Genomic DNA, 26485 nt, shown 5'->3' with positions numbered 1-26485 from the left:
GTTTAGCGTTTTTTTGCACGTACTGGATTGCAGTAAAGATGCACACTGATATCCCATCGCCAAAGTAATGTAGCGCGCCGGTAAAACAAAATGCAGCAGAAAACGGGGTGTACTGCTGTAATTGGGTTTCTGCAATCATATCAGGCCAGTTTACATGACTTCTTTCGCCGTCTGGATTGGTTCCACACTGCTGCAACGTCTCGGTTACGTATCAAACACATTTCTACTAAATAGAACAATATCTAAAATGTTTGACACAACCAACGGTAGTCAAGCCATTGTCACTAAAACAATGAAATTTTTAAAAGGTTACATAACTAGTTTCGACGCACAAAGCTGTCATTTTCAATTGTAATCACAAACCTGAAAATTGCATTAATAATTGCAACCACTCTTCTTTCAAATATTACGAAAAATACACTAAAAACAGTAAACTAAAGCAAAGGCAGCGCAAACGAGTCACAAGACGTCATGACAATTTTTGGTTGATCAGTCATTTCACACCTTAATGCAGTGCAGATGAAAACTGCATCGAGCTGAAAGATATTGTATACTCTTGCATTATGGGCTGCAGTGATGCAATTATCATTTTGCAACAAGAGGCTCACACGTCTGAAAATTTAAAAAAATATATATACGTGCATTTAACTCACGGCGAAAGCTGCCACGAGATAAGTAATTATCATTCCCTTATCGTAATCTTACAACGTGCAAAAAGCCCAAAACTAGAAACATAACACGCAATAGTACTGTGTTCTGCTAATGAAATCTTACAAAGACGATGCAGTCCCATTTTAAGCTAACAACTTTTGGGCTTGCTCAACGTTATAAGATTACGATGAGGCAAGGATAACTACTTATCTTATGGCAGCTTTCCCCATGACGTTAGTTAAATGCTCGTATTTGTTTAATTTTCAGACGTGTGAGCCTTTGCATGGAAAATGATCGTTGCATCACTGCAGGGCGTAATGCAAGAGTATATAATATCGTTCATCCTGATGCAGTTTTCATCTACACTGCATTGTTGTTGTTGTTGTGGTCTTCAGTCCTGAGACTGGTTTGAGGCAGCTCTCCATGCTACTCTATCCTGTGCAAGCTTCTTCATCTCCCAGTACCTACTGCAACCTACATCCTTCTGAATCTGCTTAGTGTATGCATCTCTTGGTCTCCCCCTACGATTTTTACCCTCCACGCTGCCCTCCAATACTAAATTGGTGATCCCTTGATGCCTCAGAACATGTCCTACCAACCGATCCCTTCTTCTGGTCAAGTTGTGCCACAAACTCCTCTTCTCCCCAATCCTATTCAGTACCTCCTCATTAGTTATGTGATCTACCCATCTAATCTTCAGCATTCTTCTGTAGCACCACATTTCGAAAGCTTCTATTCTCTTCTTGTCCAAACTATTTATCGTCCATGTTTCACTTTCATACATGGCTACACTCCATTAAGGTGTGAAATGACTGATCAATCAAGAATTGTCATGACGTCTTGTGATCCGTTACCGCTGCCTATGCTTCAGTTTATTGGTTTTACTGTATTTTGTATAATATGTGAAAGAAGTATGGTTGCAATTATTAATAAAGGTTTTGCAGCTTTGTGATTACATTTGAAAATGACGACTAAGTGCGTTGAAAGAAGTTATCTAACCTTTTGAAAATTTCAGTGTTTTAGTGACTATGGCTTGACGACCGTTTGTGGTGTCAAATAAACATTTTAAATTACATTCACTCACACTCCTTGCTGACTTATCGAAATACAAATGGGACAACATTTCATAGTAAGGTCATAACCAGACATTCGCAATTATCGCGCAATCAGCTCGGATCTATAATTCCTGCAAGTTTTTCCTTCTGTTACCGTATAATTCCAGTTAGTTTTTACTATTAATTATGTTACACCCTGAATACGCCAAACCACCCCCTTTTTTTAAAAGTATCCTTTGTGTTGTCTAAGTGCCAAATAATAAGGAAATCTATTTTTCTCATTAAACATATCTGACATTTTCGCAGTGTACTAATTTTCATCAAAGTCCTTTTCTATCTACATAAATTATTATTGACGCATAGTTAGACTTGTTCTTTACCCAGGTACTGTGAAACTTAAGCCAGCTTTTGCGTTCATACATTTTTCCTCATGCGATGTATATTTCCTCATGCAACCTTCGCAATATGTCACGGAATGAAAGCAAATAATAAAGTGGAGATAGAGAATATAGAAAATCCAGAAATACGACATGAACATGAATAAGCGCGGCGAGGGTTGTTTAACATCTGATGTTTGGAGACGCCGCCGATGTTCCCTGTATCTGTGCATGCGCTTTCTTGAGCATACACCAAAGAGAATTCGCTGGCGATAACGCCTGCAATCGGTTGCTCTGTTCGACACACGAGCGACATACCAATTAATTTCAGTCAGTATTTGAACACCACTGTGCCGCAAAGTTCTACTATAAAAAATGAACTGTTCTTGATCTCCGTTTGTCGTCTTATACCTGTAGAGAGGATTGTAATACATCAAACTTGTTTTGGAAGGCTTTCCTTGGGAACTGTTGGTTTCGTTACAAAATATATTACACTTTTCATTTACGACAAGGGTGTTGTGTACATGTTTCCAGACTGCATTACGCAAATCCCTTCTTCTGTTGACGAATTAAAAGCTTTGATAATGCGTCTAGTTGTTTCACAAACAATTGAAGATCACCAGCTGGAGCCTAGTAGATCGTAGCTACTATGAACTTCCCACGAATTTCTGCTTTTCGAGCACAAACTACGAAAATATGCACACTTTTTACCTGGAAGAATTTTAGATTCGCATTATTTCTTAATATAAATAGCAAGTCCAACTTAGCTTCACTTTTCAGTGTGACTCGTGGTCCCGGAGTAATTATAAATTCCGACCAACAGCCCTTATTCCAAGTGGGCGTACAGAAAACTGCAGAGCCAGCGATCGATCGCTGCATTCTGCGATTTGCCCACATTCGTAGAAATCGCGCGACATGGCGACGGATTGCTGTATCTGCGTTTACATCCGCCTCTACATGTCGACTATCCACCTCACGGTATATGGTGGCGGGCACTACCTGATCGCCCTTGTCTATTCTGTTCCGGAATGCTGCGTGAGAGAAACGACTTTCGGTAAACCTCCGTGTGCGCCGTAATTCATCTAATTTTGTCGACGCGGTCATTTCGGGAAATGTACGTGGGAGGAGAAATTTCCGGAACGTACGACCACCAGACTTTGAAAAACAGACCTCCCTGTGAAGCACAATGTCTTGTATAGTCTGCGTCCGGAGTTTGTTGAGCATCAAGGTAACGCTCTCGTGCTGGTGAAACGATCCCGTGGCAAAACGCGTCGCTCTTCGTTGCATCTTCCGTATGTCATTTATTAATGCAATCTGGTATGGGTGCCAGACTGATGAACATTATTGAAGAAATGATGGAACAAGTGTTTTTCAAGCCACTTCTTTCGTGGGTGAATTGCATTTCTTTAAGATTCTTTCAACGAATCTCAGCCAGGCATCTGCTTTTCCTACAATTTGTTTTACGAGGGCAGTTCAATAAGTAATGCAACACATTTTTTTTCTGAAACAGGGGTTGTTTTATTCGGCATTGAAATACACCAGGTTATTCCCCAATATTTTAGCTACACAACACTATTTTTCAACGTAATCTCCATTCAATGCTACGGCCTTACGCCACCTTGAAATGAGGGCCTGTATGCCTGCACGGTACCATTCCACTGGTCGATGTCGGAGCCAACGTCGTACTGCATCAATAACTTCTTCATCATCCGCGTAGTGCCTCCCACGGATTGCGTCCTTCATTGGGCCAAACATATGGAAATCCGACGGTGCGAGATCGGGGCTGTAGGGTGCATGAGGAAGAACAGTCCACTGAAGTTTTGTGAGCTCCTCTCGGGTGCGAAGACTTGTGTGAGGTCTTGCGTTGTCATGAAGAAGGAGAAGTTCGTTCAGATTTTTGTGCCTACGAACACGCTGGAGTCGTTTCTTCAATTTCTGAAGAGTAGCACAATACACTTCAGAGTTGATCGTTTGACCATGGGGAAGGACATCGAACAGAATAACCCCTTCAGCGTCCCAGAAGACTGTAACCATGACTTTACCGGCTGAGGGTATGGCTTTAAACTTTTTCTTGGCAGGGGAGTGGGTGTGGCGCCACTCCATTGATTGCCGTTTTGTTTCAGGTTCGAAGTGATGAACCCATGTTTCATCGCCTCTAACAATCTTTGACAAGAAATTGTCACCCTCAGCCACATGACGAGCAAGCAATTCCGCACAGATGGTTCTCCTTTGCTCTGTATGGTGTTCGGTTAGACAACGAGGGACCCAGTGGGAACAAACCTTTGAATATCCCAACTGGTGAACAATTGTGACAGCACTACCAACAGAGATGTCAAGTTGAGCACTGAGTTGTTTGATGGTGATCCGTCGATCATCTCGAACGAGTGTGTTCGCACGCTCCGCCATTGCAGGAGTCACAGCTGTGCACGGCCGGCCCGCACGCGGGAGATCAGACAGTCTTGCTTGACCTTGCGGCGATGATGACACACGCTTTGCCCAACGACTCACCGTGCTTTTGTCCACTGCCAGATCACCGTAGACATTCTGCAAGCGCCTATGAATATCTGAGATGCCCTGGTTTTCCGCCAGAAGAAACTCGATCACTGCCCGTTGTTTGCAACGCACATCCGTTACAGACGCCATTTTAACAGCTCCGTACAGCGCTGCCACCTGTCGGAAGTCAATCAAACTATACGAGACGAAGCGGGAATGTTTGAAAATATTCCACAAGAAATTTCCGGTTTTTTCAACCAAAATTGGCCGAGAAAAAAAATGTGTTGCATTACTTATTGAACTGCCCTCGTATGTGGACATTAAGTCGCTCCGGATAGTTACTGTGAGACATTTTACGGTAGTTACTATTTCTGGTGATTTGTCGCCAACAGCGTAATTATTGTAAAGTACAGCAGGCAGCAGCGAAGGATCCCTGCGAGGGGACAGGCAGGTGGCACGGAAACAGCTCTCTTCCGCCCCGCGAAACGGACTGTGTTGCCCGCCTGAAAAATGTTGCCTCGCAGGCAGACTTGACTGTTGGCCTTGTTGCGTATTATTGCTCGCAGATTTTCGTCTCAAAGTACCTTTCATTTTTTCATACACAACTCCAGTGCCAAAGGGAAAAATTCTAGCGAAACGTGAAAGCAGGAGTCACATCCACATTAAAATCACGCAACAGACGAGAAAATCCTACCAATAATTAAAACGAAACATTAATCGTAACGAAAAAACACCATATCAGTAGCTCCATACACTGAAACAGTAGTGACTGATGCCAAGTACACAACTGGAGTATCTGACCGACATTAATTCGGATGTATCAGTACAATGAAAACGCGAGATGATTTGATGTAGTTACGTCGGTCACGTATCCCCACGTGAGTCACAGTTACAATTTTCACGTAGTGTCATTTATGAAAATATTTTTTTAAAACAGCGCATGCCGTCCTGTCTAGCCCACAAAAATGGTTCAAATGGCTCTGAGCGCTGTGGGACTTAACATCTGTGGCCATCAGTCTCCTAGAATTTAGAACTACTTAAACCTAACTAACCTAAGGACATCACACACATCCATGCCCGAGGCAGGATTCGAACCTGCGACCGTAGCGGTCACGCGGTTCCAGACTGAAGCGCCTAGAACCGCACGGCCACACCGGCCGGCTCTAGCCCACAGACAGACAGCTTCATGCTGCGAGTATTCTTCTCTTCGCCTGTTCACAATCGGAGAATGTGTATGCTGCTCCCTCATCCCTTCCTCCGTAAACACGTTCCTGTAATTTTTTTTATATGCAGCTTTATCAAGTTTTAAGAAGCATTACTGAGAAAATATTACTTTAAGGAGCTTTGTTGATGAAAAACATGGCACACAACAAATTAAGTGTATCACAGTAGGAAATAAATACAAATTGTATAAAATTTGCAAAAGAACTGAAAGTAAGGAAAAAACCTATCTTATTTTTCTATACACCGTTGCAAAACATGGCACATAAAAAATTAAATGTATCACTGTTGTAAATAAATACAAATTATATAAAATTTGCAAAAGAACTGAGAGTAAAAAATCTGTCTTATTGTTTACAGCAGCTACTATACACTGACTTCAGTGTTACGTATAATAACTAACAGATTTTGTTTTTCATAAGTAATTAACAGACCATAAATAATTGATTAGAAATAAAATCTAAAGCGCTATAATTAACAGTTGAGAGAATATCCCTTCGACGACCTATTTTTCCATCATTATTTTACTTCGCGTTTTCACGCTTTGGGGAAGCAATTTCATTGACTGGTGCAAGGTACACTACGTCACGTACCGAGTATCTGTGTAGATGTAGACTGTGTATTGAAGTCAGGTTTGCCATTAGCAGCTGAATCTGACAATCTGCTTTCAGCTATAGGCGACTTTTAAGTAGTGTTGTCATCTTTAAATCGCTGAAACTGCGTTCTCAAGATACTGCAGTCCTTATCATTGTCATAAATATCCTAAATGCTATTTCTGTGATTGGATAAGCATGTCTTAACCCCTACTTTGAAAATAGTGTACCTTCAAAATATGAAAATGAAAAGCGGTGTCAAGCCTTATCAAAAGCTCTTTCGCGTGGCACTTCAAACAGCTGTTTCTCTAACTAGCTGTGCTTTATTAATGGCTCTGCTATATTTGGTATCAAAATGAGATACACATTTTGCAAAATAATAAGCAACAGCGCTTTAATATAAAGCGATTGCTGACAGGAAATTAAAGTCGGATGCAATGTTGAGGTATGGATGAGAGATGTTTTCTTTATTTCACTTATTATTCTACCAAATTCTCTGAAACACTACGTTCGATCAGTCTTGTTTCAATTCTCAGTAGTCAGGAATGAGAAGGCTTCGGTACCACGTCGCCGACCTCTGACATTCTACAGTACCGAACGAAGTAACCGAAAGGACTCCATTGCTAAGCGTTAACGGTGGCTATGTGAAGGAAGCGCACTGTTACCACGTAATTCATGTTCGCGGTATATCTCTGTTCGATAGCAGTTGATTGTATATTATGCTACTTCGACCAAATGACACCGCGACAACGGCGTGCGGTTACAGTCGCGGGCCGAGGAAACGCTCAGTGGAAGAACTCATGTACACAGGGTGAACAAAAATATGGGAACAGCAAAAACACATTGTTGTTGTTGTGGTCTTCAGTCCTGAGACTGGTTTGATGCAGCTCTCCATGCTACTCTATCCTGTGCAAGCTTCTTCATCTCGCAGTACCTACTGCAACCTACATCCTTCTGAATCTGCTTAGTGTATTCATCTCTTGGTCTCCCCCTACGATTTTTACCCTCCACGATGCCCTCCAATACTAAATTTGTGATCCCTTGATGCCTCAGAACATGTCCTACCAACCGATCCCTTCTTCTGGTCAAGTTGTGCCACAAACTCCTCTTCTCCCCAATCCTATTCAGTACCTCCTCATTAGTTATGTGATCTACCCATCTAATCTTCAGCATTCTTCTGTAGCACCACATTTCGAATGCTTCTATTCTCTTCTTGTCCAAACTATTTACCGTCCATGTTTCACTTCCATACATGGCTACACTCCATACAAATACTTTCAGAAATGACTTCCTGACACTTAAATCAATACTCGATGTTAACAAATTTCTCTTCTTCAGAAACGCTTTCCTTGCCATTGCCAGTCTACATTTGATATCCTCTCTACTTCGAGCATCATCAGTTATTTTGCTCCCCAAATAGCAAAACTCCTTTACTACTTTAAGTGTCTCATTTCCTAATCTAATACCCTCAACATCACCCGACTTAATTCGACTACATTCCATTATCCCTGTTTTGCTTTTGTTGATGTTCATCTTATATCCTCCCTTCAAGACACCATCCATTCCGTTCAACTGCTCTTCCAAGTCCTTCGCTGCCAAATACGGTGTAAGAAAACTGCTGGCACTGAAAACAGCTTCCATTCGGCTCGGACTGTATAAATACACGTCTTTTATGATTTTCAGGGGAACTTTATACCAGTCTTCGTGCGAACTAGCCGCAATTTCTGGTAACGATGATGGAGGTGAACAGCAATCAGACATCCTTTTCTCGAAGGCAGACCACAAAGACTCAATAACATTGCAATCTGGTGACTGGTGGGAATGGAAGATGCGACAATTCAACCTCCTACTCACAAAACCAGTCCTGGATGCGAGGCGTGTAAACATGGGGCCTGTCTGCTTGGAATACGGCATCACCACTGGGGAATAAACATTTTGCCATGGGATGAAACCCCTCAGCCGAAATGGTCACATAATCCTAGGAAGTAATGCGACTAGAGATGGGTCAGCTCGAGTTACCAAACCGAGTTAACTGGGTTGAGGGGATTTCAAGCCAACCCGAGTTAGAATGCTGCTAGCCCGAGTTGCGTTCACGCTGCTATCCGGTTTACCGAGTTGACTCTATGCCTACAGAACGGGACGTCACTCATTGTGATCTTCAAAAGTGCGCTAGCTTATTATGATTTATTTTTTTAGATCCATTCGTGAAGCGTTTCATAAATGTTATTTAAAAGTGCATCTATACAGAACATTAGCGTCATGGCAACTCGGAAATATACACTCCTGGAAATGGAAAAAAGAACACATTGACACCGGTGTGTCAGACCCACCATACTTGCTCCGGACACTGCGAGAGGGCTGTACAAGAAATGATCACACGCACGGCACAGCGGACACACCAGGAACCGCGATGTTGGCCGTCGAATGGCGCTAGCTGCGCAGCATTAGTGCACCGCCGCCGTCAGTGTCAGCCAGTTTGCCGTGGCATACGGAGCTCCATCGCAGTCTTTAACACTGGTAGCATGCCGCGACAGCGTGGACGTGAACCGTATGTGCAGTTGACGGACTTTGAGCGAGGGCGTATAGTGGGCATGCGGGAAGCCGGGTGGACGTACCGCCGAATTGCTCAACACGTGGGGCGTGAGGTCTCCACAGTACATCGATGTTGTCGCCAGTGGTCGGCGGAAGGTGCACGTGCCCGTCGACCTGGGACCGGACCGCAGCGACGCACGGATGCACGCCAAGACCGTAGGATCCTACGCAGTGCCGTAGGGGACCGCACCGCCACTTCCCAGCAAATTAGGGACACTGTTGCTCCTGGGGTATCGGCGAGGACCATTCGCAACCGTCTTCATGAAGCTGGGCTACGGTCCCGCACACCGTTAGGCCGTCTTCCGCTCACGCCCCAACATCGTGCAGCCCGCCTCCAGTGGTGTCGCGACAGGCGTGAATGGAGGGACGAATGGAGACGTGTCGTCTTCAGCGATGAGAGTCGCTTCTGCCTTGGTGCCAATGATGGTCGTATGCGTGTTTGGCGCCGTGCAGGTGAGCGCCACAATCAGGACTGCGTACGACCGAGGCACACAGGGCCAACACCCGGCATCATGGTGTGGGGAGCGATCTCCTACACTGGCCGTACACCACTGGTGATCGTCGAGGGGACACTGAATAGTGCACGGTACATCCAAACCGTCATCGAACCCATCGTTCTACCATTCCTAGACCGGCAAGGGAACTTGCTGTTCCAACAGGACAATGCACGTCCGCATGTATCCCGTGCCACCCACGTGCTCTAGAAGGTGTAAGTCAACTACCCTGGCCAGCAAGATCTCCGGATCTGTCCCCCATTGAGCATGTTTGGGACTGGATGAAGCGTCGTCTCACGCGGTCTGCACGTCCAGCACGAACGCTGGTCCAACTGAGGCGCCAAGTGGAAATGGCATGGCAAGCCGTTCCACAGGACTACATCCAGCATCTCTACGATCATCTCCATGGGAGAATAGCAGCCTGCATTGCTGCGAAAGGTGGATATACACTGTACTAGTGCCGACATTGTGCATGCTCTGTTGCCTGTGTCTATGTGCCTGTGGTTCTGTCAGTGTGATCATGTGATGTATCTGACCCCAGGAATGTGTCAATAAAGTTTCCCCTTCCTGGGACAATGAATTCACGGTGTTCTTATTTCAATTTCCAGGAGTGTAGATCTTTTAAATTATTAGTACAAAGTGACAGAGGGTGACGAAAATGGTTCAAATGGCTCTGAGCACTATGGGACTTAACAAGTGAGGTCATCAGTCCCCTAGAATTTATAACTACTTAAACCTAACTAACCTACGGACAACACACACATCCATGCCCGAGGCAGGATTCGAACCTGCGACCGTAGCGGTCACGCGGTTCCAGACTGAAGCGCCTAGAACCGCTCGGCCACATCGGCCGGCGAGGGTGACGAATATGAAGCGATGGTATTTGGCTGCCTTAACATTGTCCGGTCGTCGTCAGAATCGTTACAGCAAATCCCGGGTGTCTCACGAGAGCTTTTGCGGCCTATAGCACGGTAAGAATTCATACACACGACGAGGCATTTGGCTACCTTAAGGTCGTCGCATCTCCGTCCAAATGTTACAGCAAATTCAAAGTGTTTCATGAGTGTACTTTCAAATTTCAGCGTGTAGCGTGGCATCCATTAACGCTCGTCACGAGGCATTTGGCTACTTTAAGCTCTCCAGACCGCCGAAAAACCATTCCAAGTTCCCGATGTACCACCATGTTCAAAATCTCGTGCCAGAAGACCCAAAATCGCGGCTTGTAACGCGATATGCAGTCATGTTCGTGAACAGGCTTCTGGCAACCCTACCATCGATCAATGGCTGTCAAAATTTATACCGTGAATTCCGGATGTTTTACAAGTCTACTTTCAAACTTTCAAAGCAAAAGAAAAATAATGAGACATGTAGTGCGGTATGCAGTCATAATCGTGAACAGCCGTTTTACAACCTTACGATCGCCCGATAACCCTCAAAATCTATAGAGCATGTTTCAGGTTTTCACAAGTTTATCTTCAAAATTACAAGCCGAAAGACCAAAATTGCGCTTTATACAGTATCCATCACGCTCGTGACTTTATATGTAAACACCCATCTGGAAACGGCGAGGCTCTGGTTGGTTAACATAAGTGTGTCGCAATCTGCGCAGAGGCGAACGAGAGAACAGCGTTGAATGTTATCTCAGATTTTTTCATGCTAACTCGGTGTAGGCAAACTTTCAACTCGGTTAACGCAGTCTGGCGTCAACCAGAGTTGTCCCATCGCTAAATGCGACCTTGCAGATTAACGATGGGGACCCATGGAATACCACGGTATGACTGTCCAAATCATCACCACGTTTCGCTGGTGTGACGTAAACTCGGGTAGAAGTTGGAAACAGTGCGCAACAAGACTCATCAGACCAAATGACTTTCTTCCATTGCTCCACAGCCCAGGTTTTCTGCCTTCAGCAACACGTTTTCCAGTTACGGGCGTTCGCATGACTGATGGAGTTGTTTTGGAATTCTGGCTCGCCATGCAGTTCCCTGCTTACGGAGGACCCCCTGATTGTTGTTTTGGCGTTGACAGGGTTCGTAAGTTCAAAATGTTCAAATGTGTGTGAAATCGTATGGGACTTAACTGCTAAGGTCATCATTCCCTAAGCTTACACACTACTTAACCTAAATTATCCTAAGGGCAAACACACACACACCCATGCCCGAGGGAGGACTCGAACCTCCGCCGGGATCAGCCGCACGGTGGTTCGTAAGTGCGTCATTGAATTCCACTGTGACTTTTGCAGCTGTTATCGCCTTATTTTCGTCCCAATCCTCTTCAATGACCGTCTGTCACGATCTCTCAACACATACTTTCGTCCGCTTTGTGACTGAGCGGATGATGTTTTTCCGCTTTCCCCGTATGATGTATAAATTTTCGATACGGTTCAAATGGTTCAAATGGCTCTGAGCACTATGGGACTCAACATCTTAGGTCATAAGTCCCCTAGAACTTAGAACTACTTAAACCTAACTAACCTAAAGACATCACACACACCCATGCCCGAGGCAGGATTCGAACCTGCGACCGTAGCAGCCCCGCGGTTCCAGACTGCAGCGCCAGAACCGCACGGCCACCGCGGCCGGCTCGATAAGGTTCCTCTGAGGAAACGCCTGACACTTCAGCTCCCTCGGTTGCGGAAGTAACAGGCAGAGGACGACAAGCAATTTGCCCAAGTTCGAATGCTATGATCTCCGTCGCGGCGCGGGGTAGCCGTGCAGTCTATGGCGCCTTGGCCCGGTTCGCGCGACTTCCCCCGTCGGAGGTTCGAGTCCTCCCTTGGCCACGGGTGTGTGTGTTGTTCTTAGTGTAAGTTAGTTTCAGTTAGATTAAGTAGTGTGTAAGCCTTCGGACCGATGACCTCAGCAGTTTAGTCCCATAGAGCTTACCACAAATTTCCAAAAATTTTGATCTCCGTCGTAATGGAATCAGCACTACACAGAACACTGTTCCAACCACGATTGACACCTGCAACGAGTCTGAGCTTTGCAGGGGTGCCAATCACCATCAGATGCAAGAACGCATCTGCAGGCTTGATCTGCATTGATGTTCAAGCATGCATTTCTCACGGTGTTTGCATATTTTTGTCCATCCCCCCTGTAACACCTCCGTTTTTATCCCGACCTGATCTGATCGAATAGCAGCCCAATATTTATTATTAACATGACCGTGAAACTAATGGGGCTGGTAATCGGAATTGACTGCTACGGAAGTTGTTACTTTCCAGTATGTTCTGTTCAATACTATAATACTGAATGTCTGGTAATAAGGAACACCAACACAGTTTTACTAATTATGAACTTATATTCTTCTCAAAACACAAAAAGGAGACAGCCACTGCCTTCGTCATACATATCTAATTACGGCTAATCTCAGCACAGGCTTTCTTCATTTTCCATTATCGTCAAACGCTAATCCATCACTGCACCCAACACTGCAATCCAAGGTTAGGCCGGCGCGGTAGACGCGAAACCAAATATCGGCACTAGTAACGTCACTGATCACTTTCATAATGATACTTCATCACTTTCCCGGTATTTATTTATTATTTAGGGGTCTAACCACGGCGACGGTGACACCCTTCTCGGTTTTGAAACCCTGTATTCCAACAATGGCCTCCACACACACGCCATTCCCACCAACCACTCTGGCGGATCTCGACACTCGCTCTCGCAACACGTCACAATCGATTTTTCGCCCTATCGACCTGTGCCAAGTGCAAAGTTATAGTAAGGACCTACGGACCCCTTACACCCCTCCTCCCCGGACTTCTCGCTGTTAGCTCGTACAACCGTTTTTCTTTTTTTGGTAGTTTTTGTGATCCTTCCGCTACTGCGCCCTCGACCGGGGCCTATCTCGTCACGCCCTCGGTGAGGCCCCGTTCGCAATACGTCACATTTATCAACGTTCAGCATCGAGTGCCAGTGGCTGTAGATTAGATCAGATTAGATTAGTTTTTCGTTCCATATATCCGTGCTGAGGAAATCCTCGTGGATGTGGAACATGTCAATATTTTTTTTTTAAGCTGAAATAACAATACCAATAGTATGAATATATACATCATTTGTTTCTATTAAAAAATTCGTCAATGGAATAGAAGGAGTTGGCCACTACTAAGTCTTTCAGGCTCCTTTTAAACTGATCTTTATTTGTAACTAAATTTTTTATATTTGCTTGCAAATTATTGATGATGAGTATTCCTGAGTAATGGGCCCTTTTTTGAAGTAAGTGCTTTTAAGTCATTGTGCAGATCATTTTTGTTGCTGGTATTGTATGTATGAGACGAGCTGTATGTTGGAAAAAGAGTATATTATTTAGGACAAATTTCATTAAGGAGTAAATATACTGAGAGGCAGTAGTTAGTATACCCAGTTCTTTGAAGAGGTTTCTACAGACGTCCGTGAATTTACTCCACAAATAATACGTACTACACGCTTCTGGACTCTGAAAACTTTTGTTTGACTTGAAGAGTTACCCCAAAATATTATACCATATGACATTGTGGAATGAAAGTAGGCAAAGTATGCAAGCTTTTTCATTTTTGTGTCGCCTATGTCAGCTAACACTCGAATTGTAAATACAGATTTATTAGGCGTTTCTGCAGTTCTGTCGTGTGCTCCTCCCAACTGAATCACCGATCGTCTGTAGCTGTTCCTTGTGTCGTTTGCGGGGCTTTTTCGCAACGCGGCAGACCAGCCTACGGACTACACCTGTATAGCTAGCGGCGACGGACCTGGCAGAGGCCGGTGAGCTCGTCGGCGGCGACGTGTCGCAGCAGGAGGGCGGCAACGGCGAGCACGGCGGGCAGCGCCCAGGCGGCCAGGTGGAAGTAGGTGGCGAGCGCGTGCAGGCTCTCGCACGACCACTTCTTGGCGGCCGACAGGAACCAGCAGGCGGCCAGCACCAGCCACCACGCCGACGACGCCAGCGAGAAGTAGTAGAGCGCCAGGAAGGACAGCGTGCACGCGCCCGACTCCAGCCCGTCCGTCGCCACGTGGCCCGCGCCCGCCCCCGCCGCCGCCGCCCCCAGCGCCGCCTCCGGGGGCTGCACGCAGCTGAAGGCGGCCGCCCCCAGCGCGCCGCGCACGATGTACCCCAGCGCCAGCAGGTTGTAGCACAGCGCTGTACCGAACACAGACACACACGCGCTACAGCAAAACTGACAAAAGGACATATACACTACTGGCCATTAAAATTGCTACACTACGAAGATGACGTGCTACAGATGCGAAATTTAACCGACAGGAAGAAGATGCTGTCATATGCAAATGATTAGCTTTTCGAGCATTCACACAAGGTTGGCGGCGGTGGCGACACCTTCGACGTGCTGACATGAGGAAACTTTCCAACCGATTTCTCATACACAAACAGCAGTTGACTGGCGTTGCCTGGTGAAACGTTGTTGTGACGCCTCGTGTAAGTAGGAGAAATGCGTACCATCACGTTTCCGACTGTCATAAAGGTCGGATTGTAGCCTATCGCGATTGCGGTTTATCGTATCGTGACATTGCTGCTCGCGTTGGTCCAGATCCAATGAATGTTAGCAGAATATGGAATCGGTGGGTTCAGGAGGGTAATACGGAACGCCGTGTTGGATTCCAACGGCTTCGTATCACTAACAGTCGAGATGACAGGCATCTTATCCGCATGGCTGTAACGGATCGTGCAGCCACATCTCGATCCCTGAGTCAACAGATGAGGACGTTTGCAAGACAACAACCATCTACACAACACTTCGACGACGTTTGCAGCTGCGTGGACTATCAGCCCGGAGACCGTGGCTGCGGTTACCCTTGACGCAGCATCACAGACAGGAGCGCCTGCGATGGTGTACTCAACGACGAACCTGGGTGCGCGAATGGCAAAACGTCATTTTTTCGGATGAATCTGGGTTCTGTTTACAGCATCATGATGGTCGCATCCGTGTTTGGCGACATCGCGGTGAACGCACGTTGGAAGCGTGTATTCGTCATCGCCATACTGGCGTATCACTCGGCGAGATGGTATGGGCTGTCATTGGTTACACGTCTCGGTCACCTCTTGTTCCCATTGACAGCACTTTGAACAGTGGACGTTACATTTCAGATGTGTTACGACCCGTTGCTCTACCCTTCATTCGATCCCTGCGAAACCCTACATTTCAGAAGGATAATGCACGACCGCATGTTGCAGGTCCTGTAGGGGCCTTTCTGGATACAGAAAATGTTTGACTCCTGGCCTGGCCAGCACATTCTCCAGATCTCCCACCAACTGAAAACGTCTGGTCAATGGTGGCCGAGCAACTGGCTCGTCACAATGCGCCAGTCACTACTCTTGATGAACTGTGGTATCGTGTTGAAGCTGCATGGGCAGCTGTACCTGTATAAGCCATCCAAGCTCTGTTTGACGCAATGCCAAGGCGTATCAAGGCCGTTATTACGGCCAGAGGTGGTTGTTCTGGGTACTGATTTCTCAGGATCTGTCCACCCAAATTGCGTGAAAATTTAATCACATGTCAGTTCTAGTATAATATATTTGTTCAATGAATACCCGTTTATCATCTGCATTTTGTTCTTGGTGGAGCAATTTTAATGCCCGGTAGTGTAAGTACACTAAAAACAAAAAAAATGGAAACCACAACGAAGCAGCTACCCGAATGAGACGTGGGACGGAAATGGGCACATGTGATATACATGTACAGACAATCAAAAGAATTATAGTTTCAGAAAAACTGGACGATTTATTCGAGAGAAAGAGGTCACAAATTGAGCAAGTCAATAACACTTTGGCCCACCTCTGCCCCTTATGCAAGCAGTTACCGAGCTTGGTACCTGCTCCAAAGACGTTGCAGTAGACTTCGTAGTTGTATCAATACATACTACTGCAGCAGTCATCCAACACTGACCAACAGGATTGTCAGTATCAGAAAATGAAAAGTCAAAACGACCTCCTGGAAAAACAGTCTGTCCTTTCAACACATCAACCAGAACGGACAAACTGACGTTCATATTATCTTCAGCCTCATCGTCCAAAATAGAGTTGTAAATAGTAGGCGTCCATCGGAAGACACGATATCCTGTGACGAGGCATCCTGTTGGTCAGTGTTGGATGACTGTTACAATAATACGTATTGATACAACTACGACGTCTACTGCAACGTCTTTGGAGCAGGTACCTCCTCGAGATGTTTTGGGTTATCGGACGTTCATGATTACCATGTCTCAAGTTCATGGTGTTGGAGAAACATCGACAAATTTTTTTATTGATAAGCCATTGTGTCTAAGGACTAGGAAATCTTGTAAACTGGGTCATCATGATAACATTTGTTTGTTTTTTCGTGGCCGTGATGTAAAAAAGTGGTTCAAATGGTTCTGAGCACTATGGGACTTAACATCTCAGGTCATCAGTCCCCTAGAACTTAGAATTACTTAAACCTAACTAACCTAAGGACATCACACACATCCATGCCCGAGGCAGGATTCGAACCTGCGACCGTAGCAGTCGCGCGGTTCCGGACTGAAGCGTCTAGAACCGCTCGGCCACCGCGGCCGGCGCCGTGGTGTAGATATGAAGTGTAAATTTGTTGGCGATATGACTCTATATAATAGTATGTAATAAAGTATGGTACATCCTGTGAACGCTAGGCATAGAGCCTGTATCCCTTAAAAAAAAATACTACACATTGATCTTGCCAAAAGCCGAGAAGCGATTCTTGTTAGTGTTTTAGCTGTCTGCGGCACCCTGGGATGCTCTCAGTGTAGCCTATCCTCAGTGACCAAAGATAGATCTGCCGCCGCGCCTAGAGCTATTGACTCACAGAGTTGTTGGATGTCCTCCTGAGTGATATCGTGGCAAATTCTGTCCAAGTCGCGCATTCCATTGTTAAAATGCCAAGATGGTTGGAGGGCCGACCTCATAATGCTACAAACGTTCTCAGTTGGTGTGAGATCGGCGAGCCAAGGTAGAGTTTGCCAAGCACGAAGACGAACAGTAGAAAATCTTGCCGTGTGCGGGCGGGCATTATCTCGTAGAAACGAAAGCCCAGGATGGCTTGACATGAAAGGCAGCAAAACGGGGCACAGAATGTCATCGACGTACCGCTGCGTGTAAAGGTGCCACGGGTGGCAACCAAAGGGGTCCTGCTAGGATCATCACTCTTGGTTGTTGGGTCGTATGGCAGACGATACTCACTCACTTTTTTATCCCACCTCTGTACTGGGCGTCTCCAGACACGTCTTCGGCCTGGAATCTCGAGCAGTAATTGTCTTCAGCCAAGAGTCCCGCTTCGATTTCGTCCCCGATGACCAGCCAAGACGCGTCTCGAAACGCCCCTAACAGTCGTGGGATACCAACATGACTGTCGCCCGCCACACGGCCCGACAACCTAGAGTGATGGTTCAAATGGTTCAAATGGCTCTGAGCACTATGGGACTCAACTGCTGTGGTCATAAGTCCCCTAGAACTTAGAACTACTTAAACCTAACTAACCTAAGGACAGCACACAACACCCAGCCATCACGAGGCAGAGAAAATCCCTGACCCCGCCGGGAATCGAACCCGGGAACCCGGGCGTGGGAAGCGAGAACGCTACCGCACGACCACGAGATGCGGGCTAGAGTGATGGTCTGGGTGGCATTTCTTTTCAAACAGGAGCCTTTTTATTGTCATCTGAGGCATCCTTAAAGCACAGCGATATGTCGACGACATTGTACAGCGTCGCCCTTCATGGCAAGCCATCATGGGCTTACATTTCACCGAGATAATGGATGCTCATACGCGGCGGGAGTCTCTCGAACTGAGAACGTTCGGAGCATTATGGGAAGGACCCTACAACCAGATGCTAGGGATTTTGACGATCGAACTCGCCAATTCGACAGAATTTGGCACGATATCCCTCAGGAGGGCATCTAACACCTCTCTATCAATCAATGCCAACCCAATAACTGCTTGCGCAAGGGCCTGAGGTGTACCATTGCATTACTGACTTGCTCAATTTGAGTAGCTCTTTCACTTGAATAAATCATCCAATGTTTCTGAAGTTGTAATAATTTGTTTCTCTCTGCACGTACCGTATCTACCCATTTCCGTCCCAACAATTCCTACGTGACGCGTCTTTCTTTCTTTTTAAGCGTATTTGAAGATATAATCAAGGAAGTGTGAATGAGAGTTTTTTTTTCAGTTTGGATCACAAATAATCATCCTCAGGCTGAGAAACCCATTGTGTAAACTATCATGACGTCGAAAACGACCATTCCATGTGCAATTAGACGATCAAGTCATGTGGCCCGGACGCTACGTGTCGGGATACACCTCCGGAGATGTGATATTCAATCCTCAGTCGGTCCGCTTTTTCTGTTAGTAATGATCTGTGAACGTGGAAAATCCAAATTACACCGCAGATAAAACCAATGTTATTTTCCTTCAGCTATCTTTATTGACTTAAAAACATTATATGCAGTGGATTTAGAATCACGAAATGAAGTCGCTTTGACCTTTGGAGGAGACTGACGACTGTGATAGCCAAAGACATCTTAGAATTCATATGAACTGAATTCTGTAACTTTCATTAACTCACCCAGATGGTTTCAAATGGTTCAAATGGCTCTAAGCACTATGGTACTTAACATCTGAGGTCATCAGTCCCCTAGACTTAGAACTACTTAAACCTAACTAACCTAAGGATATCACACATCTCCATGCCCGAGGCCCGATTCGAACCTGCGACCGTAGCAGCAGCGCGGTTTCGGACTCAGGCGCATAGAACCGCTCGGCCACCGCGGCCGACCAGATGGTTTCCTTCGCTTAGTATGGCATACTTATCGATAAATATATTTCAAGCTAAAATTAATACAGGGTGACAATTACTGAACTATATGAAATAAAATCTTCATAACCTGTGAACGGTATGCGTTAGTACGTCCAAACTGCAGGGTTGACCGCGAGGGATTATGGTAATTAGTATGCGTCGTATGATTGGTTTAGCGACGAAGGGCACTTTCATTTGGATGGGTTCGTCAATAAGAAAAATTCGCATATTCGCGATCAAGAAGCCTCCTCACCATCAACGGTGACATTGTGATGCGCAATGTCCAGTCACGTAATAATCGATGCGATATTCCTTCATGCTACGTTGACTACCGAACGGTACGAGAAGGTTTTGGAATATGATTTTATCCCCATTATCCAAAGTGACCCTGATGTCCCCAAGGTTCATGCAAGACGGAGTTCGATCCCATCGAAGAAGGAGAGTCTTTGATGTTCTGGAGGAGCACTTTGAGGACCACGTTCTGGCTCTGGGGTATCCAGAGGTCACTGGCACGGGCCTCGATTGGCAGTGTACAGCAATAACCCCAAAACCATTGCTGAGCTCAAAACAGCCATTCAGGAGGTCGTCGACAGCATCGGTGTTCCGACACTTCAGCGGATCATGCAGAATATGTCTATTCGTCTGCAACACATCATCGCCAATCGTGGCGGGCATATCGAACGTGTCATAACATAAATCCGAATATCTGTAGTGGCGTTTACACGTTGAATAAAGTGTGTGCACGCCATAGTTTGTAGCTAATTTATGTTTTTTTTCATGTAGTTCAATAATCGCCGGTATACTGACTTTGTAGCATAGTATGAAGTCCACATTAAACTGTATGTCTCCCTGTAAATGTCTGGATATCACAGTCGGAGGAATGTTAGAGCACATGAACCGCCTTCGAACAGGGCTAGGCCTAATAAACCACTGCATTGTTCAAACCAACCTTCGGCCTTTATTGTTGAGATGAAATCTGCTTAAAAGTTTTCAACTTCTATAATAACATTTATAATCGAATTCAGGTTGAGAGTATTATGGTTTCTGTGTCAGATGATGATCATTGAACAAATTGACTGAAAAATAAGGTAATTCGTCTTCCACTTTCCTGTCTTCCAACCTGGCTTTCTTTAAATATTTAACATCCATGTAGCAGCGTGTAACAACTGTATTACGAGTAAATACAATCTGCATCCACTATTCCAGTACGAGCAAACAACGAACAGTTTCAAATAATAGAATCTGTGTAGAACTCATACAAATAGATGGGCACGGCAGCAAGGCTAGGGGTCGGCAACACAAAAGTTTAGAATAAAATAAAGTCATGTTAGAACTGTGGCGGCAGGCTCTCTTGTACAGGGCAGAGGCGAAATTACTTTGTGTGGGCTTCCTTCGGCTGTATTTTTCTGTGGACAGCTTCTTAAGAATTAAGCCAGTATTCACCTCTCAAATGCCGTGGTCCTAGGAGTCAAATTCCCCGTGGCGCACGGTGAAACGCGTGGCTCCTCACATGGCAAAATTGGAAAGTCTTTTCGGAGGAACGGTTAACGGTGTTCTTGGCATTTCGGAGTGAGTTCTATTTCGAGGGAAGTCGGTTTCTTCCAAAGCTCAATTCATCCACACCACGACCCATAACATACTGCATGCGTAATAGTGTATTTCGAGTGTTCTGCCTAGTTGTTGTTTCCATTTCCGACGACCGAACCAGTTTTCTTTTTCAAATGCTATGAGTTTTACTGTTATGCGTACTCGCTTCATCGATTCCAAGGAGACTGTGGCTATTTTTGATCTCGCGCCGCTATTTACAGCTGAGTTCGACTACCGACGCGCACAATGCCCTTTGATGCTCCTGTTTTCCAGAGCCGGCACTGATATTCCGTGAAATCAAATACCGAAGGCGTTTTCCAGTTATATTGGATAAAATATCCAGCGAGATCAAAAGGCTGTAGTGGACGTCGAGATTCGAACTCAGCTACGAATAGCGGCGCGAGATCAACAATAGTTCGCAGTCTTGTTGGAGTCCAGACAGCGAGTACACATACGGCGTGACAATTATCGAACTGTATGAAAAAGAAAACCGTAAATTAGTTACAAGCTACGTCGTGCACACATTTATTCAACATGTAAACTTCACTACAGATATGCGGATTTTAGTTATGACATGTTCGATATTCTTGCCATCATTGGCGATGATGTGGCGCAGACGAATAGCGAAATTCTGCATTGAAGTGTCGGAAATCGATGCGGTCAATGACCTCCAGAATGGCTGTTTTCAGCTCAGCAAAGGTTTTGGGGTTATTGCTGTACACCTTGCCTTTAATATAGGCCCACAAAATGGAGTCGCATGTCTTCAGATCCGGAGAATATGGCGGCCAATCGAGGCCCATGCCAGTGACCTCTGGGTGCTCCAGAGCCAGAATGCGGTCCCCAGAGTGCTCCTCCAGGACATCAAACAATCTCATGCTTCGATGGGGTCGAGCTCCGTGGTGCATGAACCACATCTTGTCGAAATCAGTATCAATTTGGATAATAAGGACGAAATCATCTTCCAAACCGTTTGGGTAGTCACAGTGCCATCAAGGAATATCGCACCGATTATTCCGTGACTGGACACTGCACACAACACAGTCACCCGTTGATGGTGAAGAGACTTCTCGATCGTGAAATGTGGATTCTCAGTCCGCAAATGCGCAAATTTTGCTTACTGACGAACGCATCGAAATGAAAGAGGGCTTTGCGCTAAACCGAACCATACTACTTCCCATCATGCCTCGCGGCCAACCGCGCAATTTGAAACGTTCTAACGCAAACCGTTCAGAAGTTATGACGATTTTATTTCATATAGTTCAATAATTGTCACCTTGTACCTGAAAAATTTGCAGCAGCTGAAGAAGACGACTGGGTCGTCCAAATATTGCGCACAAAATGGAAACAGCAGCTCGGTCGAATACCCGGAAGACCACCATTCAACAACCACGCTGAGGAATCACAAGAGATCACATATTCGTTAGCTATTAAATTACCGAAACACCTTGCTGCATGTTGTTAAGACAGCTATTGGAAGTTATGCCTTAGCGGGGAAAGATTGGTGCAATAATTCGTGTTACACTAACAAGTAAGTGTACACCAGAGTTCTGTTTCCACGTCAATGCGGAGGCTCTTCACTGAACAGATGAGAATTTTCAGGGCACCAGTGTCGATGGTTCGACGAGTTCACGTATCCTGATAGGTACAGCCGTGATTTATCAGAAAGAAAGATGATTTCAGGATCAGTCTCTCTATCACGCACAAACTGCAATGGCCATACGCAGTACTGCAGTACTGATACCTACCGTACCTGGATTAGTTTGTCGGTGCATTAACGACAACTTCTTTCTAAGGTTTCATTATGAGTTTGTACACAGCTTTGTGGGCAGTCGCAGAGGCTGATAACACACTAGTCTGAAGGCTCGTCTCGTTTGACTAAAACTGGTACGCCACCCGCGAGATCAACGGCCCGGAATGTACTCGGCTATTGCCTCCATGTTGGTCCCCGCGCAACGTTGCAACACACAGCAGTTGCTCCGTACGCAAAACATCCTGTATATTCCGAGTCACCTGTTCGTACAGTTGAGGTAACGAGACAAGACGTTCTAACTTTACTGAGGCTTTGTGAGAGTGAAGGTCAAAAAACGGCAGTAGCTGTATGTAAACTGCTAGTGCGTCCTCTAGAAAGAAAGAGGGGGCGCCTGGGAGGGGGTGGTAGACGGCACTCTCTCGTGTTGTGCGACACACGATCCGCACCACGATCGCCGGGCTGTGTATTTTCGCACGTGCCGCCCTGCTGTTGATACGGCCGTTTATTTGGGAGCGGCTGTTATGATACTGGGGCCCGGCGGCCGGCGGCGGTAGATCAAAGCGGAGGGGCGGCTGTTGATACGGCCACTGCTACTTCAAACAGGCCCGAAAAAAGTCGAGAGCGCGGCGGAGCGGCCGCTTCCTGCCCCGGCCGCCATCTGTCCCTCCTCACGACTCACTCTGCGGACGCTGGCCTCGCGCCGTTATAATCTGGCAGGCTGGCCTCTCAGCTACTGAAGCCGAATAACAAAACACGCGACCGCGGAATTTCAGGACAGGTACGCGATTGGGTTTGCAACTGAATACAACACGATGAACGACTTAAGGTTCAAGTTCTGAGTGCTACCGGTTTTCTTTTCGAGACTCGGAGCAGACGAAAACATGCGGTTAGGCTTACAGGGTGTCCGAAAAGACTTTCCCTGATTACATAAATTGATAACTCAGGCTAGAAGTAAGATACAAATATGAAACTTGTGTCGAACTGTATACAACTATCAAAGTTTTTTTTTCTGTTTTAGGTTCGCAGTACGTAAGTAGTGGATGAGGTGCAGTGCCCAAGAAGCCATGTTAACCAATAAGGAGAAGGCACAGTGTGTCCTGTGGTACCATGAGACACGATCACCAACCACAGTGCAGAGACACTTCCAGACAACATTTGGAAGGAATCCACGTGATGTCAAGAGCAATAAAGCCTGGTATGAGAAGTTCAAGAACACAGGATCGGTTGCTGACCTTCCGAGGTCTGGTCGACCGAGAACCTCAGCAGACAGGGTGGAAGCTGTAAGGCAGTCTTTTCTGCGAAGTCCGAAGAAATCGGTTCGCAGGGCCTCACGTGAATTACAGATGCCAAAAAGCTCTCTCCATCACATTTTACACAAACGTTTATTGTTTCGTGCATACAAAGTGCAAATCGTTCAGGCCTTGTTGCCCAATGGCAGTACACGTCGATATGACTTTGCGGTCGAAATGCTATCACGTATTGAGGACGATGATGGTTATCTCAGACGAATTGCCTTTTCCGACGAAGCGACCTTTTTTGTCAGTGGAATAGTGAATATCCATAATGTGCGCATTTGGGGTTCACAACCCCCTGGAGAGGTCATGGAGTGCACCAGAGGCAGTCCAAGATGAATGTTTGGTGCGCGCTATTGCACGATCGAATTATCGGGCCATTCTTCTTCGCTGAGGCTACCATCACATCTGCAGTGTATCTGGACATGTTGCAACTGTATGCTGTTCCTCAGCTGCTTCAGTATCACCCCGATGTCTTGTTTCAGCAAGACGGTGCACAGCCTCATTGGCGTTTCGACGTCCGTGCCTATCTCGATATGACTTTTCCTGGGCATGGGTTGGTCGTGATGGGCCAACGGTTTGGCCTCCACGCTCTCCTGACATAACCCCATTAGACTTCTTTTTATGGGGTTATGTCAAGGACGAGGTCTACCGAACACGTGTACCAGATCTTGAAACCCTGCGGCAACGGATAACCACAGTCGTTGAATCGATCCCTCCAGTGATGTTGGCTAATGTGTGGACGGAAACTGAATATCGCCTAGATGTGCTACGTTCTACCAAGGGTGCTCATGTGGAAGTTTACTGATGTGTGAAAAAAATTTGATAGTTTGTAAACAATTAGACACCAGTTTCATATTTGTATCTTACTTCTAGCCTAAGTTATAAATTTATGTAATCAGGGAAAGACTTTTCGGACACCCTGTAGAATACGCGGGCACAATTTGTGCATGCGTGTCACTGGGAGTGCCGTACGGCACACATAACTCTAGCAGCTGCTGCAAGAGTGAGGTGTGATTTTGATACTAGAAATGGTGACGTTTTCGTTGCAAGGACAGCGACTAATCTCGCACGGTGTAGCAGCCAGTGAAATTAATAACCAGTTGAGTGAGACGTGTGATGTCGTCGTAATGAATGTGGAGAATGCGCGAACGTGGATGCGACAGTTCACAGATGGCTGAACATCGTGTGAGAACGAACCAAATGAATCTAGGTCCCGCACTGGCCAGTCTGGCAACATGGCCACGCGAGGAAGGATCGCCGATTGAGTGTGAAAATACCGCCTCCATAGTTGGCATTTCCGTGGTTCCTGCAAGATGACTTCAAAATGCGGGATGTGTCCCCCAAGTGCTGCCTCCAATGCTGACGGACTACCTCAGGGCTGAGCGCCTGGCACTTTGCCAGGTGATTTTGACACGCGACAGTGGCTTCCGTTTCTACACTATTTTGACAATGGATGGGACATGGATGCCGTTTTTCAATCGTGAAGCGAAACACCAGTCAGCTCAGTTAAACCACACATATTCATGGGCATTGAAACCTTTTCTGGCAAGGATCAGAGCTGAAAAAAGATTGTGGTCATGTATTAGGATAGCGGCGGCGAAATTATTACTCAGTGAGTTCAAAGGGCATCACGGTGACAAATTTGACTACCAAAGATGTAAGGTTCTTGCAGCATTGCGAGGAAAACTGCCGGAAGAGATCGTACGTATGCTCTTTCATCCAGGCAGTGCACCAGTACATCGAGTGCTTTGAAATGGTTTCTCAATGTTCCTTGCTCACCTGACTTGATTCTTTGTGATTTTTGACAGACACACTCTGTTGACGCACATTCTAAAATCCTTAGACAGGGAGACTTTCCAATCGTCAGAATAGACTCCTAAATAAGGGTTCGCAGCGGCCACAGAAGGTTGTGGGAACTGTGTAAAGCTGTAGGAACATTACTTTGAGAAATGACTCAATTTAAACAATTTTTGTCGGGCAATTTTGTGAAAAAGAAAATCGCAGCCACTGAACTTGAAGGCACCACCTAGAATAGCTAGTAGTAGTACTATTTTCATATTAGACTTGTTGTATTACAGCTAAAAACGTAATTCATGTATACATGCAGTTGTAAACTTGAGCTCCAGTTCGATAAGGAACCAGTCGGCCGTGGCCGTACTGCATGAACCAACCTGGAATTTCCCAGCCCAACCTCATTCGGTTTATATTTTGCTTGTAGTAAATAACGTTGTAGAACTGATCAATAAATACGAGAAGAAAGGCAACTAATAAAATATAAATAAATTCTAGGCACACCACTCTCCTTTCCGTAATCTGCAAGATTTTCGCTAAAATCATCAGGGCGGATAAAAACAAGTCGTCAATCAGGAATAGGCTGGCATTAGAAGGGATACCAAACGGACTGTTTACACTTCGTCAGTGAAATTGAGAATGGACACTGCGTATGAATGATCTCGTCGTCTGGGACTGACGATTTTCCAGAATCTTTTGACTTCTTTTCACATTCATTTGTAGTTACAGGAACAAGACACTGACTCAATGTTATTTCTACCATTACAGTTCATCAGAATAGCAGGAAATTCAAAATCGCGAGAGG

General features: G+C 45.7%; 1 protein-coding gene across 1 annotated transcript in view; it reads right to left on the bottom strand.

Moving 5' to 3' along the window:
* LOC126234977 (frizzled-9-like) overlaps positions 1-26485 on the bottom strand; it is a 250520-nt gene that overhangs the window by 4864 nt on the left and 219171 nt on the right. The window contains exon 4 of the mRNA XM_049943716.1: positions 14206-14594. Coding sequence (XP_049799673.1) covers positions 14206-14594 — 389 coding nt within the window. The remainder of the gene's footprint in view (positions 1-14205; positions 14595-26485) is intronic.

Source organism: Schistocerca nitens, chromosome 2, assembly GCF_023898315.1.
Source record: "Schistocerca nitens isolate TAMUIC-IGC-003100 chromosome 2, iqSchNite1.1, whole genome shotgun sequence".
NCBI lineage: Eukaryota > Metazoa > Arthropoda > Insecta > Orthoptera > Acrididae > Schistocerca > Schistocerca nitens.
This window is presented reverse-complemented; position numbering and strand designations above follow the sequence as displayed.